This window comes from Loxodonta africana, chromosome 6, assembly GCF_030014295.1.
Source record: "Loxodonta africana isolate mLoxAfr1 chromosome 6, mLoxAfr1.hap2, whole genome shotgun sequence".
Classification (NCBI taxonomy): domain Eukaryota; kingdom Metazoa; phylum Chordata; class Mammalia; order Proboscidea; family Elephantidae; genus Loxodonta; species Loxodonta africana.
The window spans coordinates 2,394,503-2,411,133 of NC_087347.1; the positions used below are offsets into that span (position 1 = coordinate 2,394,503).

Sequence of the window (16,631 nt, forward strand, 5' to 3'; positions counted from 1 at the left end):
AGCCACCTGATGCGAGTCCCCTCTGCTTGGGGAGGCCGAGTGGCCGGATGAGACTTCTGAGGTCCCCACTATGGTGAGCAGTGGCATGCACGGTGGGGCTCTGCTGACACTGGGGCTGGACAGGGCCATCAGGTCATCCTTGAGGCCTCAGGACAGCACTGGTCCCTGCACCCGGACTCCCGGGCCATCTCTGCTCAGGTCTGTCCTGGGGGAGAGTGGCTGGCTAAACATAGGGCCTGCAGGGACTGTGTGGGCCCTGCATGCAGGGGCGTCTGGGATCTCTCCTGCCCTGGCTTCTCCCTTCTTCTGGCATGCACCCATGTGGGCTGCTCGTCAAGGCCAGAGCCCGAATCCGGATGGGATGCAGATACCGATAGAATGATGTACCCACAAGGGGTGCATCCCAAACACAGAGGTCCTGGGCCACACCGCCAGGCGCAACCGGTGCCCAAGCCTCTGGTTTCCCAGTGAACAGTCAGCCACCCATGTGTTCACACGCGCTCACACGCTCCCCCCCCCATCCTGGGGTTACAAGGGCAGGCGGGGCTGTTTGTGAGCACATCTGTGACACGGGGCCTGGCTCGGGTGCAAGTCTCCAGTCTTTTATTCATATAAGTACACACCTCACCTGCTGACAGACAGCATGGGGGACGGGTACCTCAGAACAGACAGGACACGCAGGCCAGACCACCCCACGGTCAGCGGCCAAGTCAGAGCTGGCCTGATGCACAGATACCTGGTGCGCTCTGGCCCCATCTGCCGGCCACATGGAGAAACAAGTGCTGCCCTTCCTGGCACACAGCCACCACTGCCCCCACAGCCTGGGGGAAGGAGGACCCAGGCCCAGCACCCGCCACTGAACTAGCCACAGTTACTGGGTGGGCTCCCCTGTGGGGACTGGGCCCAATTCCAGAGAACACTTGGTCCCGCCCAGGAAATCTGACGACAGACTGGAGACCTTGACCTCCAAACCAGAGGGGAGAAGCAAAGCAGTGCTGAGTGGCCTTCTGGGGCCTCGTGCTGGTTAGGACCCCTTGAGAGCCTCCTTCCCCTTGCCTGGGGCCCTTCCCAGCAGGGGGCCGCCCCACTTCCCAGAGCCTGCCAGCAACTAGGGCCTAGGAGGAGGGAGGGCCTGCACAAGCTGGGGAGGGGACTGGGACAGTGAGTGAGCCTGGGGTCCCTGCACATCCCGGGGCAGGGAAGGACACCAGGGCCAAAGATCAGCCCACTCCCCAAAAAGCTCTTTGGGGGGAGCTGAGACAGCAGCTCTGGGGTCTGAGGCGGCCGAGAGGGTCTGTAAATGGATGCACATCTGTAAAAGCCCTTAACTGTCCACACTCTGCTCAACTCCCTGCCGCCTGCAGCTGGCTGAGGTCAGGGAAGGGACTCAGGCGCAGGTCCCTCTGGCCTGCAGTGCCTGCTGAGCTGCAGCTCCACCCAGCCACCCAGTGTCCCTGTGGCCAGCTCACAGCTCAGGTCACCTTTAGCCCTGGCCTGCACTGCTGGAGCTGGCCCTGGGTGAGAATGGGGGGTGGGCAGGACAGTGGTCAGGCTGTCTCAGCCCAGCCGTGGACCCTGGCAAGGTCTGCCTCCATGCACTTACGGGTGAGAGGGGTGGTACACAGCTGCAAGAAGCTCTGTGCAGGAAGAGCACTCCCCAAGAAACACCCACAGAAGCCTGAGCCTGGACATGGCTGGCTGAGCCCAGACCTGGCTGGCTGGGCCAGGACGTGGCTGGCTGGGCCTGGCTGTGGCCTGCTGACAGCTGAAGCTGTATCTGCATGGAGGTCTCACTCACACCAGGTCTTGGCCGAGAACCAGGTCTGCAGACTCACGGGACCACCCTCCCTGGGGGGGGTTCCAACCGAGGCTGGTGCTACGGTGGAGTCCCCACTGAGCTTCAAGGTGTCATGCACAATCTCAAGGCCCGCTTAGGCCCTGGAAGACCGAGTCCCCCACCTTGTGGGGTTCCTGGGGAGGTCGAGGGTGGGCTCTGAGGCAGCTCCCAGCAGCAGGAGGAAGGGAGAGGAAGGCACAGGTCCTCTCGGAGGGGATTGCTGATAGCATCTTCTCTGGAGAGATGCCGGAGGGCAGGTGATGTGTCTGCCAGGGTGATGGGTGGGCACGTGCAGACGGGAGGCAGCCACCGTGCCCCTGAGGTTCCTGAAATACATGGCTTTTGGGGGCACCTGCTCCCTGCTCACCTGAGGGCCTCGTAGTAAATGAAATGGCAGGGTGGTGAGGCCAGGCCTGGGGGTCACACCCCCATGTACCCTTCCCTCAGCGCAGACGCAGAGCCGCCCCTCCGGGTCGCCCCGCCCCCCCTCCACCAGGGTAATTAAATAGTGTCTGTTTCCCGTTTTGGCAAAGTCAGTCCTTGGCCACAGTCCCTGCGATCGGGGGCATTACCGCCACCAGGGCCTGGCGGCTGCGAGGACCAAGGTGAGGAGGAGCAGAAGCAGGAAGGGCGCATGGGGCCGGGGGCAGCCGGCGGCTGAGGACGGTCCCTCCCGCTCGGACAGGCCGGGGAGGGCGTGAGTCGCGGTCGTCCGTGAGCTGGAGATCTTCTTGCTGACCCTCCGCCCGCAGGCGTCGTCAGGGCAGCCGCCACCGCTGCCGGAGCCGCTACCGTCGTCACCTGGTGAGGCGCAGGCTCAGGCCATGCCGGGCGGGCCCGTGTCCTCGACGCCCCAGCCCGAGCCGGCTCCACCCTGCCATCCCCCCCGGACGCCGAGGCTGGCCAGCAGACCCCGCTCTCGGGTCCGCCGCTGTCGTCCCCACCTGGAGCCCAGGCCGGACACACAACTTTGCGCGGAGACGCGTGGATCTGGCGTCCACGTCCTGGTCTCGGGCGGGGAGCCGCGGCGTCCCTCCCCCTAGAGGGCCCCGCCTCCCTGGGGCCTGACCGGCCTCGCCCCGCCCCGCGCCCCCACCTCCGCCGCGGCCCCGCCCCCGCCATCTAGCTTCTCACCCCACCCCCGCCCCGTGCGCGCTGGCCGCCCCGCCCCGCGAAGGGCCCCTGCTCACTGGTGTCCTGGAAGTCCACGTCCTTGCCGTTGTAGGCGCTGCGCAGCCGGTTGGTCATGACCTTCAGTTGCATTATTTGCTGCCGGATGGTCATGTCCGGCTTGGTGATGTCCACCTCCACCTCGGGGTTGTTGATCTGGTTGGCCAGGCCATCGCCCATCACCTCCGGGAGGTACCTGGGCCCAGACGGGCAGAAGCCCTGTCACCAAGACAAGGACCCTGCCTCTACCACAACCCCCCAGTGGCACCTCGGCACTGCACTGACTTCGGGGAGGAGGCGCCCCACACCGACTCCATCTTGGGGAGGCGGCACCCCTTGCACTGCCCCCCTTGGATAGATGGCACCTCAGTACTCCCCCCACCTCGGGGAGGACCAGCCTCTAGCACTGATCCCCCTTTGGGGAGGTGGCCCCCAGCACTGGCCCCATCTCCTGTAGGTGGCGGCCCCATGCAGTGCCGGGAGAGCTGTCCCTCTCTCTCAGCCTCGTCACACGACTCACACATATACCCGGGGCCTTCGGCATGCAGGGACTGCCTCGAGTCCCCAGAGAGGGGGGCGGGCACCGTGCAGCAGGGCGGGGAGCTCACCGGCCCTTGGTCATCCCGTTCCAGCAGCGGTCATCGCTGGCAGTGCTCATGGCCACCCTCTCACTGCACAGCGTCCCCGGGAGGCTGATCCAGAAATCCTGGATGTCGCGGAGCTGGGCCTTGGCCTCGGAGACCTGAGAGCAGCAGGCAGCTGCTGGATAGTCCTGGCCCAGCCTGCCAGCCTGCCTGCCACCCCCAGCCAAGGCCTCGGACTGGGGCCCCTGGGATGGAGAGCACACTCACCAGCTTCTCCAATGTGCCTGTGGGGGGCTTCTCCTGTGGCTCCAGCTGGCCCCGGCGTCGCTTCTCCTCGGGCCCGGTGCTCTGGGAGTTGACCTTGGGGTTCCCGCAGCCCTGGATGACCTGGGGAAACACCACAGGGGCCCAGGAGGCTGCCTTGGGCCCGGAAGGGGCCACATCTGGGACACCCCCCTTCCCTCCACCCCTCCTGCTGCACCTTGGCTGTGAGCGTGTCCTTGTTGTCCTGGAGGGTGTTGATGGCCTCCGCCAGCCATATGTGCACGCTGCTGATGACGCTCTCCGCGCCTGACGGGCCCCAGAACTTGTCAGTGATGAGCACCATGGAATCTGACATGAGGGTAAGCACACGCGTGCACATGTCACCATGTGTGCACACCGGTAACACACGCTCCACAGCACAGGGCACAGGCCCGGGCTAGCCAGGAGAGCTGGGAGTGTACTCAGGCTGACCCATCCTTTTATCACGTTGGCTTACTTCTGAAAACACATGCACACATTTGCTGACGACGTGTCAGTACATGTCCACATTAGCTTCTGTGTCTGCTGGCACGTACGTGTGCTGACTCACCTCAAAGCAGCATGTACACCTTAGCTCACACACGTGTTCGTGTGCATGCATGTCAGCATGTGCACGTTAGTTCTCCTGTGCATTGGCATGTATACATGTTGGCCCACTGTGTGAACACAGTACGTCACCTCACGTGTTAGCATGTTAAGTGTGCTGAGACACTGTGTGTCAGAGCCGTGCATGTCAACTCACGCTGGCATGCACACATGCTGGTCCGTGTGTGTCATGTGTCGGTGTGCTCACTCAGTGCTCTGGCCCTCCCAGGCCCCTGCCCCAGTGCAGCTCCATGTTCTACCCCACTGAGGCTGTGCAGACCGGACCTGTGTCTCCCCACGATCCCCACCCCAGTCCCATCCCCCGACGACAGGGCCTGGAGTGTGGGGTGAGGGTGCCTGGGATGGCTCACCCAGGAGGTTCCTCCACTCGGCGTCCAGGTCGGCCTGGTTGGCGAGGCAGCCTTTCAGCACGTTGCGGCAGTAGTCGGGGCAGGGCCGGGCGCCAGGCACCCCCAGGCAGTGGGCACAGTAGACCAGCTTCATGACAGCCCTCGAGCACTCCGGGCCCAGGGGGACCTGTGGGTGAAGGCAGCCTGACTCCTTGCGGTGGAAATCCCGCGTGTGCTGTGGGCCCAACTGCCCCAGGTTGGGGAGGGCCCGGGTAGGGGTCAGGAGGTGACCTTAGCTCTGCCCGACTCAGCCTGGTCCCAGGGACACTAGTCCCAATAATCACCGAGGTCACGGTGATTGGGAAGCATGACCACCTTGCCATGAAGATGGAGAAACTGAGGCTCGAAGGTGGGGGTGACTTCCTAAAAACACCGGGCGGGTCTGGAAAGGCCTGCTTGGCCCGTCTCTTGTCCATCCTCACCCCCCAGCCCCAGGCCTGCCAGCCCCTTCCCTCCCAGCCCAGGACGCAGCTGGAAGACGGGTCTGGGCAGTGGGGGTTGGCCTGGAGCCATCCCTGCCCCAGGAGGGCACACATCTGGACATGCTGTCAGCAGGCTGGTCCCGAACCAAAGCTGGGGGCCGAGGGTCAGGAGCTGGGCCATAGTTCAGGGCACAGGGCAGAGCACGGGGACTCCAGGGCCTCCTGAGAGACCCTGGCAGCAGTGCGCACCTGGGCCACCTTCCGGACCACATCGGTGGCCACGCCCAGGCCCTGAACGAAGGCCCGAGCTGCCACGAAGGCGCGGGTGGCCCGCAGGCGTAGCTCACGAGGGACCTCCCCGAAGGGCCGCAGGGCCTCAGCCTGCTTGCCCAGGCAGTCCAGGTAGTCATCCGGCAGCAACAGCTGCTGGTGAAGCTGCCTGAAGAGGCGTTCCAGCAGGCGGGCCCAGAACTCGGCCAGCGTTTCCTCCAGGTGCAGGTTGGCGCCGCGGTAGTAGAGGCGAAGCTCGGCGTACAGGTCGCGGAAGGCCTTGGCGTTATGTGTGTACAGGTCCCCAAAGACGCTGGGAAAGGTGTCCTGCAGCACCCGCTCGGAGCCGTTCAGCAGGCGCTGGAAGTGGTCTGCAGCACAGGGAGGGGGTGTGAGGTGCTGGGGGCGGGGGGCTGAAACTCAGGGCCTCCGCCAGGAGAGGCCACTGCCGAAAATCCCCAGCCCCCTGCTGTGTCCTCAGCAGTCCAAGGGTGCTGCATACAGTGACTGCACTCGGCTGCTAACTGAAAGGCTGGGATTCGAGTCTGCCCAGAGGCACCTTGAAAGAGAGGCCTGGAGATCTATTTCTGAAAAATCAGCCACTGAAAGTCTTACCGAGGAGAGTTACTACTCTGACACACGGAGTCACCACGAGTTGGAATTGATTCGACGGCAAGGGTTTTTTATAAACCATACGTTTGCGTAACTCAAAGCTGATCTGGAAGCCCTCTCTGCACTGTGACCTCAGACCCCCTGTGGCTGCAGCCAGCTGTCCAGCAGCTCATGCTGCTGCCTGTGCCCTGGTCTGGGGGTGCACAGCCTCTCAGGTCCAGCCCTGGGCACAGCTGCGGCTCTGCAGGCTGCAGGTAGTTGGACGATGGACCTCCTGGCCCCTAAGGATGGCCTGGGTCCTGGGCTGCCCCTCAGAGCCAGCTGAGATGTTCACAGGCAGCCTGAGGGCCTGCTGGGCAGGAGGGTAGGTCCTGGGGAGGACTGCCTGCAGCCACCACAATCACCCGGGTGCCGAGGGAGGTCTTGCTCTGAGTGTCATCATCACAGAAGCCTGGCACTAGCTAGGTGAGGGGCTGTAGGACCTGGCCAATTAAAGCCCAGGGCCCAGCAGCCATGTGGTGACCTGGGTGGCTCCCCAGTCCAGCTGCCTGTCCCTCTAGGAGGGGGCCCGTGTCTCCCTGGGGGTCTCAGGGAGGGGTCCTGCTGCTGTGGGCAGGAGGTCAGGTAGGCACCCTGTCCTGGCACCAGGAGGTGACAAGTGTGGGGACTCTGGGGGCAGCGGTGGCACTGAGAACACTACCACGGCCAGAGGAGGGACGAGAGGCAGGGCCAGGCTAGGATGTGGGCAGAGCAGACTGAGTGGCTCGGTGAGTGGGCCACCCTGCCCCCTGGCTCTTGGCACTTCCCTCTGGCTGACCAGGGCTCCGGCCCAAAAAGGGACACACTGAGCTGTGTTCCTTTTCCTCAAAGAAGAAAGAAGTGGCTGAGTACGGGCTTGCTGTGACCACACGAATCTGATGACCCATGTGGTGGGGTGCCCCACCCCACCCAGTCTAGGTATCTCTCCAACCTGTCCCTCTCCCCAAAGCAGAGCCATGTGCGCACCTGGCTGGGCCACACCTGCTGCCACCTGCCTCTCTTCTGCCCCTTGAACCTGCCTGCTCCAGCCCACCTCCCCACACTCACCTGCTGATGTGGCCTTTGACTCAAGGAAAGGATCTGAGGCCACACCAGAGCAGCCCACCGCTCTGGGTACCTCCTTTCTCTCCCTGCTCAGGCTCATGGCCGCTGGTCCCTCCACCCTCCACAGGCATGAGCCACACTTCAGCCCAGGGCTCCTTCCTCTCACCGACCCTCAAGCCTGAGCTTAGCACAGAGGCCCCTTCCTGGGCTTCCTCCTTGGCCCCGCACGACCCCTCCGTGGCATCCCCTGCGGGTATCACTGTCATCCAGCACCCTTGTTCAGGGCCGGCACGCGCCGCCTGGCACAGCGAGGGGCCAGGAAGGCTGGGCCCTGCGGTCCTGAGGCTGTGGTCACACTCCGTCAGTGCCCAGCACGGACCCTGGACACTGCAGCTGCCACACACCTGGGGCTGATTACCCTGGGTGCCAACTCCTGTCGGCCATACTGGGTACCCAAGCTCTGCTGTGAAGCCTGGCCCCCAGACCCTGGTCAGCCTTCTCCTGAGCTCCTGGGCTCTAGACCCCATCCTGGGGAGGGAGCCTTGCTGCTCCTGGACGCCTGGCCTCCTGAGCATGTCTCAAAAATTTGAGGCTGAATGAGCCAGGACACCTGGCACCAGGTGTGTGGCATGGCAGGTGCTTGGGGGCTTCGCCATGACAGAGGAGCCACCTGAGGGCAGAGGTCCCTCTGAGGGGCTGGCGGGAGGGGCAGGCCCACTCTCCCCAAACGTGCTGGGGCGTGCACACCCCCGTGAGTGGACACAGAGCTCTGCAGGTGACTCCAGGACTCACGTATCTCCTGTTCAGGCTCCTCTTCTGACTGTACTCCCAGATCTCAGGGGTGCCTTCAACCCAGCCCCCAGCCCTACCTGCCCACCCTTCTCTCCTGAATCCCAAGCCTCTGACTCCAACCTCCCTGGGTGAGGCCCTGTGCCACCCAACCCCACTGCACCCTTCTCCAGGGTCCCTGTGCTGTGGGACCCCCCGGCTCACCATCGAAGCCACGCAGCTGCGTAGTGAGCATGGCCTGCAGGGCGCGGCTGCTGTCCTGAAGCCCGGTCTCCAGCTCAGCACGGCTGCGGTTGGCCAGGTTCTCCTCCATCTCGCTGGTGCAGCAGGTGTAGCCCTGGGGGCAAATCCTCAGGTGTTCACCTGTAGGGGGAGGGGCAGTGTAAGGAGGTGGGCATGGATGGGGCAGGGAGAGCTGGGAGAAGGGCCTCAGGGCCCCAGCGGGCTTGCCTGGGGAGTGGATGCTGACCCTGGACAGGATGGGGCACAGTTCAGGCAGCTGCTGACTGGAGGGGCCCGAGGTGACGGTGCAGATGAGGGTGGGCCCCACTGCAGCCCAGAACGTGACGCTGGGGGCTTAAGGCAGGGGGCTCCTGCACAGCAGAGGGCTGAGCCCAGTGCCCGCTCCCTGCTGCCCCCACACACCTGAGGAGGGTGCCACCATGGCCCAGAGCAGCCTGGAGCCCATGCGAACTGAGGCAGAAGGCTGGCCCCTGGTCCTGCTAGTGTAAGGTTTCAATGGCCAAAGCCCCAGGCTGACAGCGCACCCTCACTCAGACCCACCCCTGAGGCCTGAGTGGGAAGGGGAGAATCCCTGAGGGGCAGGGCAGCCCAGGGCCTCTCCTCAGCCCTGGGGGCCGCCTCACAGCACCCACTGTGAGCACAGCAGGCCCAGGTCAGACTCAGCCCGAAGCTGGGGTGGCCATGATGGAAAGTGACGGAAGGACCTGGGAGCACAGTTCTGGGCTGGCTGGAGGGAGCCGTCCCTTGGGCATGGCCTGTGGGTCAGGACAGGGCCCACCACAAGACTGGGTGGACAGGTGCATCCTGGATAGGCAGTGGGCCAATGCCTTGCCCTCCAGCAGGATGCCCTGTGCTTTCTTCTGGGTGCCCTGGGACACAGGCGTGCCCCATCCTTCTGCTGGAGTCCCTTCCTTTCTACCCGAAGCCACCGTGTCATCAGGTGGCTGATGTCACATCTCCTGCAGCAGCTTCACAGTGATGTCACACACGGCATGTCCCACACAGGGAATGAGGATGAGCCCTGACAGTGCACCAGTCCTACAGAGAAGCCCAGGGCGGCTCTATGGAGGACCAAGAAGGCTGTCCATGGACCTGGCCGTGGGAGGGGTACGGCAGGGCACGCCCCCCATTTAACATGTACTGATACCACTTTCAAGGAGTCCCAGGGTGTCACAAACGGGCAAATAGTTAAGCGATCGACTACCAGCCAAAATGTCGGCAGTTCCAACCCAGCTGGAGGCAACTCAGAAGAGAGGCCTGGCAATGTTTCCAAAGGACACAGCCTTGAAAGCCCAGGGAACACAGCTCTACTCGGACACACCTGAAGGTGCCATGAGTTGGAGATTACTGCAGCAACTAGTTTGAGTTTTGGTTTTAATCCCATTTCCCAAAAAGCAGTATTATGTTGTAGACCAGGAAATTGAGGTGCAGAGAGGTACCTGATTCAGGGTCCCACCCCCTGACCTCCCCCATGCTCCCCGTGGGCCTGTCCAGCCCCATGGCCAAGGCTGTCCTCCCATGGCCCTCAGGGTCCTTCCTCACAGGCCACACCTCCTGCCTCCAAGCCTGGGCTGGGGGCCATGGAGAGGTGGGGAGGGCCTGGCTTGGGACCAAGGCTATGAAGGGCTGGGGTCCACGGAGGGATCAGTGTGGATTCCAGAAACACTTCTCTGCAGGAGAAGCTAGCAGGAAGCCCCCAGGTGTCAGGGCTGAGGGGGCAACGAGGTTGTCGGTCCCCAGCCCTCCATACCACCTGCAGGTCCATCATTATAGCACCCGGAGGGGAAACGCCCACACCCCCAGCCTGGGGGTCCTTAAGGTGGAGGAGGCCGAGGGAGGAGGGGGTGGGCCACATGTGTGTCTAGGCCGAGGGACCAGGGGTAGACGGGAGGCAGACATGACCCTGACCAGAGTATGGTCCTGGGGCTTATCTGAAGGTCTGCATCTGCTAGGCAGCTGTGGACCAAAGGCCTGGGACTGTGGCCCAAGGCCAGGAGGAGTGGTGTCCTGGGTAAAGGCCGTCCCAAAGAGGGTAGGGAAGGTCAGCAGGAAGGGGGCTACTAGCTGAGGGCAGGAGAAGCAGTGGGGGAAGGGAGAGGTGCTTGATGGCCATCACCAATCCCCCTACCCACGGCAGGTCCCGCTCTCACACCCCCAGAGTCCTGGTCCCTTGCATGTTGGCAGCTACAGACCCTGATCCTGGGGACGTCCATCCGAGGGGCTGCTGTTGCCCCCGGCCTGGGACAGGGCTGACCTGGGGCAGGAAGGGTGGACCCAGAGGCCTGCTGGTGGGGGCATCAGGGCCCTGGGACCTGACCATGGAGGAGCAGGTCAGGTCCTTTCAAGGGAGACGTGGCTCTCAGGGGGCACCGGGGTGGGAGTCCACCCCAGCTCTGACAGCTGTCCATCAAAGCGAGAAGGGTCCTCCCTATCTTTCTTCTTGCCTGCAGGCAGGGCGGCGTGACAGGGAACATTCCACAGGGACCGTCCTTCACTCAGCAGCGTTTATTGACTGTCGTGGGGCCCTGAGCCCCCAGACCCAGGGCAGGATTGGGCAGATGTCTTTGGATCAGCATCCCCACAACGGCACCCTGGGGGTGTCAGCGGGCTCTGAACATCAAGGGGGAGGGACTGGAACTCACTCCACCCATGCTTGCCAGAGCCCCCCACCTGGGTACCTGGCCTATGAAAGCCTTGGGGCAACAGGCAGGATGAGGTCTTTGGGGGTGGGAGAGTCAGCATGCTACAGTGAGAAAGCGCAGGAAGAGCAATGAGGCACCTGGGGTGGGGTGGGAGGCGCCTCTCACCAGGGGGCTGTCCAGCAATAGAGAGAAAGCAGGTGGGCGTATGGGCCTATAGGCCTCTTAGCCAGAAGAGCTGTCAGGAATGGCGGGGGGAGGGGGGGGAGGGGCGGGTCAGGTGCACAGATGGGCCTGGAACCTGGCAGTGGGGCTCGGCCAAGCTTGTGGGGTGGGGGCTGAGGGGGTAGAGGGGTAGAGGGCTGAGCTTACAGGCCTGCCTCAAGAGGAGTGAAGGAGCCAGCTAACACTCCAGGTGACATCTTGGGCTGGGGGTGGGGGTGCTGGGTCTTGGGGCTCCAGCTGTGTGGTAGCCCAGGCTGAGGCTTGCTGACTCAGAGGCGGTGGGCAGGTGGCACTGGCTGGCTGCCTGGGCAGACACCGTGTCCTTGGGCTGGCCCAGAATCGAGAGCCGGGAGGGGTGCGGATGGATTAGGCCCACCAAGGCTCTCTGCACCCCTGCACTCCCTCCTGAGCCCTCCTGGGGTTCCCTGGGGAACCAAATACCCTCCCATCCATGCAGGCAGGAGAAAGGCCTAGGGGTGAGAGAGGAGGTGTGGGCAAAAGCCAAGACACTGGAGGGGACAGTCACACCCACAGGGACCCCCCCCAGCTTCTGACACTGCCAGCCCACCCACCCACTCCCAGGTATGAGCAGGCCCCACCCTGTGAGCCTCCCTGCTGCCTGGCCACCTCGCCCAGCCGGCCCGGTGACCTGTGCTGTTCCGGCCGCCCCAGCACAGCCCCCGTCCCTCCCTCCCTCCTCGGACAGTCACGGGAGTGAAGACACGGAGCCAGAGCCTGGGCGCCGGCCTGGGGCCCCGGGCAGGCTGGGCCGAGGGGTGGCCCCAAGGCCGTGGCAGGTCAGATATAGGGTCACTAGCAGTGGGGGTGGGTCGAAGGCACAGAGGCTTCTGGCTGCTGAGCCCTCGGGACCGTGGGACACGCCCATCCTGCAGGTCACACGCCAGGCATCCAGAATGGCCAGCCGCCCCTCCTCATCAGAGCCAAGCAGTGCCAGGAGGTCTACTTGGAGGGAATGAGCTTCCTGACACTGGAAGTGTGCAAGACGGGCTGGAGAGCTCTGTCTTGTGGCTGGAGAAGTTTCTGACATCTCCGATGGACTCTACTCTCTGCCAGTTCAAATCTCCCACTCCCCAAACCCCCACCCCTTCTCTCAAGACAGCATCTAGAGAAATGAGGCTCCCATTGTCCCCTCCACCCCAGAGCTGCCAGGGGTCCTCCCCCCACACCGGTGCATGTTCATCTCTAAAGGACATGTTCACAGCAGCCCCTCCCTCCCTCCTGCCCTTCTGTATTGGTGCCCCCTGTTCCCAACGACCTCTCCCTGAGCTGCTCTGGCCTGGTCCCTAGGACTGCCAGCAGCTAAGTCCAGTTCCCTCCTCCTTCCTGGATACCTCCCTCTGCTGCATCCGCTGAGGTGGCTGTACCCTTCCTTAGCCTTGGAGACACTGTCCTCCCCTGAGGCTCTTGGGGTTTCTTTTGGAGCACGGCTGTCCTGTGCCCCCAAATTCCAAGCCCTCTATACTCCCAGGCCCCAGACTCCTGGATGCCCTTTGGCTGTGCCCTGGGTTGGGGTGGCCTGCAGGCTGCCTCTCTAAGCCCACCTGCCCTCTCGGCTCTTCACCCCTTGTGTTCAGTATTCAGACCCCCAGAGTCACCCCAGAACCCCCTTTCCTCACTAAGCCTTCTACCATTCTATGTCTTAAAGGATTCTGACTCACTCCCTCCCACCACCCACCAACAGCTGTGGCAACAAGTCCTCCCCCCGCCCCACCCCGCTTTAGAAGGTGAGCAGGCTCCTAGTGGGGTACCTTCTCAGTGTCCCCACTCTGTCATCAGCAGTCACCCAACACTGCAGTCCAGACCCCACTCCAATAGCAGACACCACCTGAGATGTGGACACAGACCCGTTTGTCCAGGCACGGCCCCGAGGTGACACTGACCTGAGGCTCCGAGCCCACCCAAGAAGACTGCGGAGGGACAGTGGTACCACACCAAGCCCCATTCCTCCAGACTTCTGCTCATACACACCCAACCTGCCTGTGAAGCCACCTCCCAGGCGCCCACCACTCACCGCCCAGCCACTCCCCAAGTCCCCTTAATTCAGTCCAGACCCTCTGCCTGAGCCGCCTGCCTGGGCTGTGTTGGCTGCAGCTGTACGGACAGGTCAGGCACAGGGCCTTCCAGAGCAAAGGCAGCAGAGAGAGGCCCAGGTTTGGAAAATTAGGACAGGACCTGCACTTCCCCACCCCTCCCCTCTACTGGCTGGCTGGGGGGAGGGTGGGGACAGGAGGCTTTCCTGCCACCAACCCTTCTCCCAGACACCATGCCCTCCGCATGCCGGAACCTGGACTCAGAGGGCTGGAGACCATTCCAGAATTCCCATCAGCCTGCTTGGGGGCGGGGGGGGGGGGGGTGGTGGTGGGGAGGGGTAGGGTGGACAAATGGCCGGAGATTCCCTGGGCACCACCCCTGTCTGAACTCCAGACTTTCTTATCTCTCCTCTGACCCCAAGAAGGCCACACTCCTGGCGAGTCCCTGTCACAGGGCGGACACCTGAGTCCCCACTGCCCGTCCAGACGGCAGTCCCAGCCCCACCTCCAAGGTGCACATTTCTGCCACCCTCTCTAGCTCTGTACTAACACCACAAACACCAAGGGTAACCCGTCCCGGCTGCGCTCCCTCCCCAAGGCTTCCCTGCCCCTCACCACAACCTCACCAACGACACCCTCTACCATTTCAGCCAAATGGCAGCGTCGCCAAAGAGCCCCTCCGCTGCCGCAGAGCCTCTGTTACGCACTGCGACCCCGAAAACACCCTCGCGGTCGGCGGGCGAGGCAGGTCCGCCCCCCAGGCCAGCGCAGGGCTCTCGCCACCCGATGGTGTCCACGCGGGCGACAAGCGCGAAATGGCCAGGGCCGCGGGTGGCATCTGCGGAACAAAGGGCTCGGTGGCTGCCCGAACGTTACCGCGCCCACTGCTGCGGGGAGGCTGGGGGACCTGGGGTGCCAGGTGCCGGCGGCGGAGCGGGCAGCCTCGGCGGTGCAGCGCCCTGGCGCTGGTGCAGTGGGCGCGGCCGCGAGGGGAGGGGGCCGCGCCGCGGGGGGCTGCGGCAAGCGAGGGGGGAGGGGAGACGGCGACGCGATTGGCGGGCAAGGGGCTGCCGCAGTGGGTGCGGCGGGCGTGGGGAGGGGGTGGCGGGGGCGAGGGGGATAGGACTGATGGCTGGAAGAAGGGGGGCTTGCCGCAGGAAGGGGGCTGCGGCAGGCGAGTGGGGCGGGGAAGGTGGGGGAAGGTGGGGGAAGGGAAGGGAAGGGTGGCGAGGACAGGTTGACGATGGAGATGGGCCTGGATGAAAGTGGGGTACTGATGAGAAGGATGGGAGGACTGGCGGCTCGAGGTCGTGGGGAGATGAAGATGGGGCAGGGATGGAGCCGAACATGGGACTGAAGCCATGGGGACGCGGGTACAGAGGCCCGAGCGATGAGGGCCGGTGACGATGGGTGGTACGCCCAGGGACGGCGTGCGGTGGCGACAAGGGACATGCAGATGACAGTGGGGCACGATCACCCAGCCCCGGTCCTATCTCCGCAGGCGCCACCCGGCCGTGGCCTGGAAACCCCTACGCAGCGGCGGCTCCAGCGACGGCGTCCCCAGCTGCGGCAGCGGCGGTGCTCCGGGCAGCGCCCAACTCCGGTGCATGTGCGTGGGGCTGCAGGGGTTCGGCCAAGGCGAGGCGGAGGAGCGGGGCGGGCTGGCGGGAGAGGAGCGGGGTGGTGGGGGCAGGACGGCGCGGGCAGGTTGGCGGGAGGACGAGCGACGCGGGCGACTGCGGTCGGGTCTGCGCGTGGAGAACTCTGTGGCCGTCGCGGCCCGGGGCAGCGCCGCAGCCTCACTGGCGCGCACGGCCGAGGGGCGGTGGCTCCCCGCGCGCACTCGCGCCTCCCACAGCCCGCCCTGCGCTCGCGCCCCCGCCGTCCCCCTGGAAACCGCAGGCGGCGCCCGGCGCGCGCCCGGTCCCTGCCACACGACCTGTACGCAGCCCCCGCAGGAGCCCCTGGGCCATGGCGCACATAACCCTCCCTCCCCGCTGCCGGGCGCCCGACGTTTTTCCCGCAGTACAGGTCGGGGCGCAGGGGCGCACAGGGTGCCTTGCTCTAACCAGGAGAGGTCCTTAGGGGAGCCAGGGTGGTGCCAAGGCTGGGGTCTGTGTGTAGGGGGGGAGTTCAGGTTTTTAGGGGCCACCTGGTAGTCCCCCCTCCTGCTGAGGACCAGCTGTCCACTGCTGTCCAGGTATACAAAGGCCACCAGCCCCCTCCGTGCCACTGTTGCTCCACGTCCTCTCCCTGCCCCTCCAGTCCCCCAGTTTCTTGGCTTTCTCACCTCCAGTGACGAGGCCTCTATCCCCAAAACCACCCGCTCCCACATCCTGACCGGCTTCCTCTGAAATACCAACCCCTACCTGGCCACACATCCAGCACACCTGGTCCTGGCGGGAGAGGCCAATCCAGTCGGTGCTGTTGCTGCACCCCCTTCCCTTGGCCAGCACGGTAACCCTAGATCCCTGCTGTGGAGGCCCTGCACCACACCCTCTGCACAGGGTGGCTCCAGACTCCCCTCAATGGGCCAAGACAGTGCTGTGGTCCTGTGTCCCCCATGCCCTTTCGGCCGCAGCAACGCCCAGCCCTGCTGAACGGGGCTCTTTAACAAAAAACCTAAAGGGCATACGGCTTACAAGGTGACATGCAGAAGCCAATCAACAGCTGCTCTCTGCAGCCTGGTCCCTGCTTCAGGGGCCCCTTGGGCAGGCCATCCTGGCCACTAGTATCGGGTTTGGGGGTGCGGCTTGGCAGAGGGGCCTGATGGATGTGTGCTGCTCAGCGCGCTGGTCAGAGGGCCCGGCTCCTTCTGGCTGCCCCTCCACCCAAGCTGTCAGCCTACCTTAGGGTTCCAGCCCCTACCGTGCTGTGAAACAAAGTGCAGTTGGGAGAGGCCCTGGGTTTGGGTCTGCGGCTCCTGTGACCCTGTGTCTAGGCTGCCTGGCACCCAGCCCCTGCCTTTCCCAGCCCCCATCCAGGAACCAGTCCAGGCCACAGCACCTGCCCAGTGGCTGACCTCTCGGGGGACTTCCCCAAGCTCCTGTTTACTGTCCTCCCTCCTCCTACCTGGTGGTCTCCAAGCCCTCCTTTCACCTGTCTGCCCAGCCCCCAGGCCAGGCCTTGTGCTGAATAAATCCACAGGTACAGAGCCACAGGAGAGGCGCTGTCTGGCCTCAGAATTCAAGGAAACAAGACCCAAGGCCATCACAGCTGGCGAGAGGAGCCAGGGCCTTGGCTCCCCTGGGAAGCCAGTAGTGTGCAGGACAAGGAGACGGGTGGGCTTGGGGGGCATCATGCCCACAAGGTCCCCACTCCTGATACGATTGAGCGCTTGCTCGGTGCTGATCCAGGGGCCAAGTCCCCTACATGCCCTAAATCACAGGCACCACAGCTGCTTGCTGA

General features: G+C 64.2%; 1 protein-coding gene across 1 annotated transcript in view; it reads right to left on the reverse strand.

Annotated features, from left to right (window-relative positions):
• Positions 1 to 581: 581 nt before the first annotated feature.
• Positions 582 to 16,631, reverse strand: part of GPC1 (glypican 1) — a 30,321-nt gene continuing 14,271 nt past the window's right edge. The window contains exons 2-9 of the mRNA XM_064286418.1: positions 8,270 to 8,428; positions 5,561 to 5,952; positions 4,851 to 5,016; positions 4,073 to 4,203; positions 3,859 to 3,978; positions 3,616 to 3,749; positions 3,028 to 3,203; positions 582 to 2,638 (exon numbers count right to left, since the gene is read on the reverse strand). Coding sequence (XP_064142488.1) covers positions 2,406 to 2,638; positions 3,028 to 3,203; positions 3,616 to 3,749; positions 3,859 to 3,978; positions 4,073 to 4,203; positions 4,851 to 5,016; positions 5,561 to 5,952; positions 8,270 to 8,428 — 1,511 coding nt within the window. The 3' untranslated portion in view covers positions 582 to 2,405. The remainder of the gene's footprint in view (positions 2,639 to 3,027; positions 3,204 to 3,615; positions 3,750 to 3,858; positions 3,979 to 4,072; positions 4,204 to 4,850; positions 5,017 to 5,560; positions 5,953 to 8,269; positions 8,429 to 16,631) is intronic.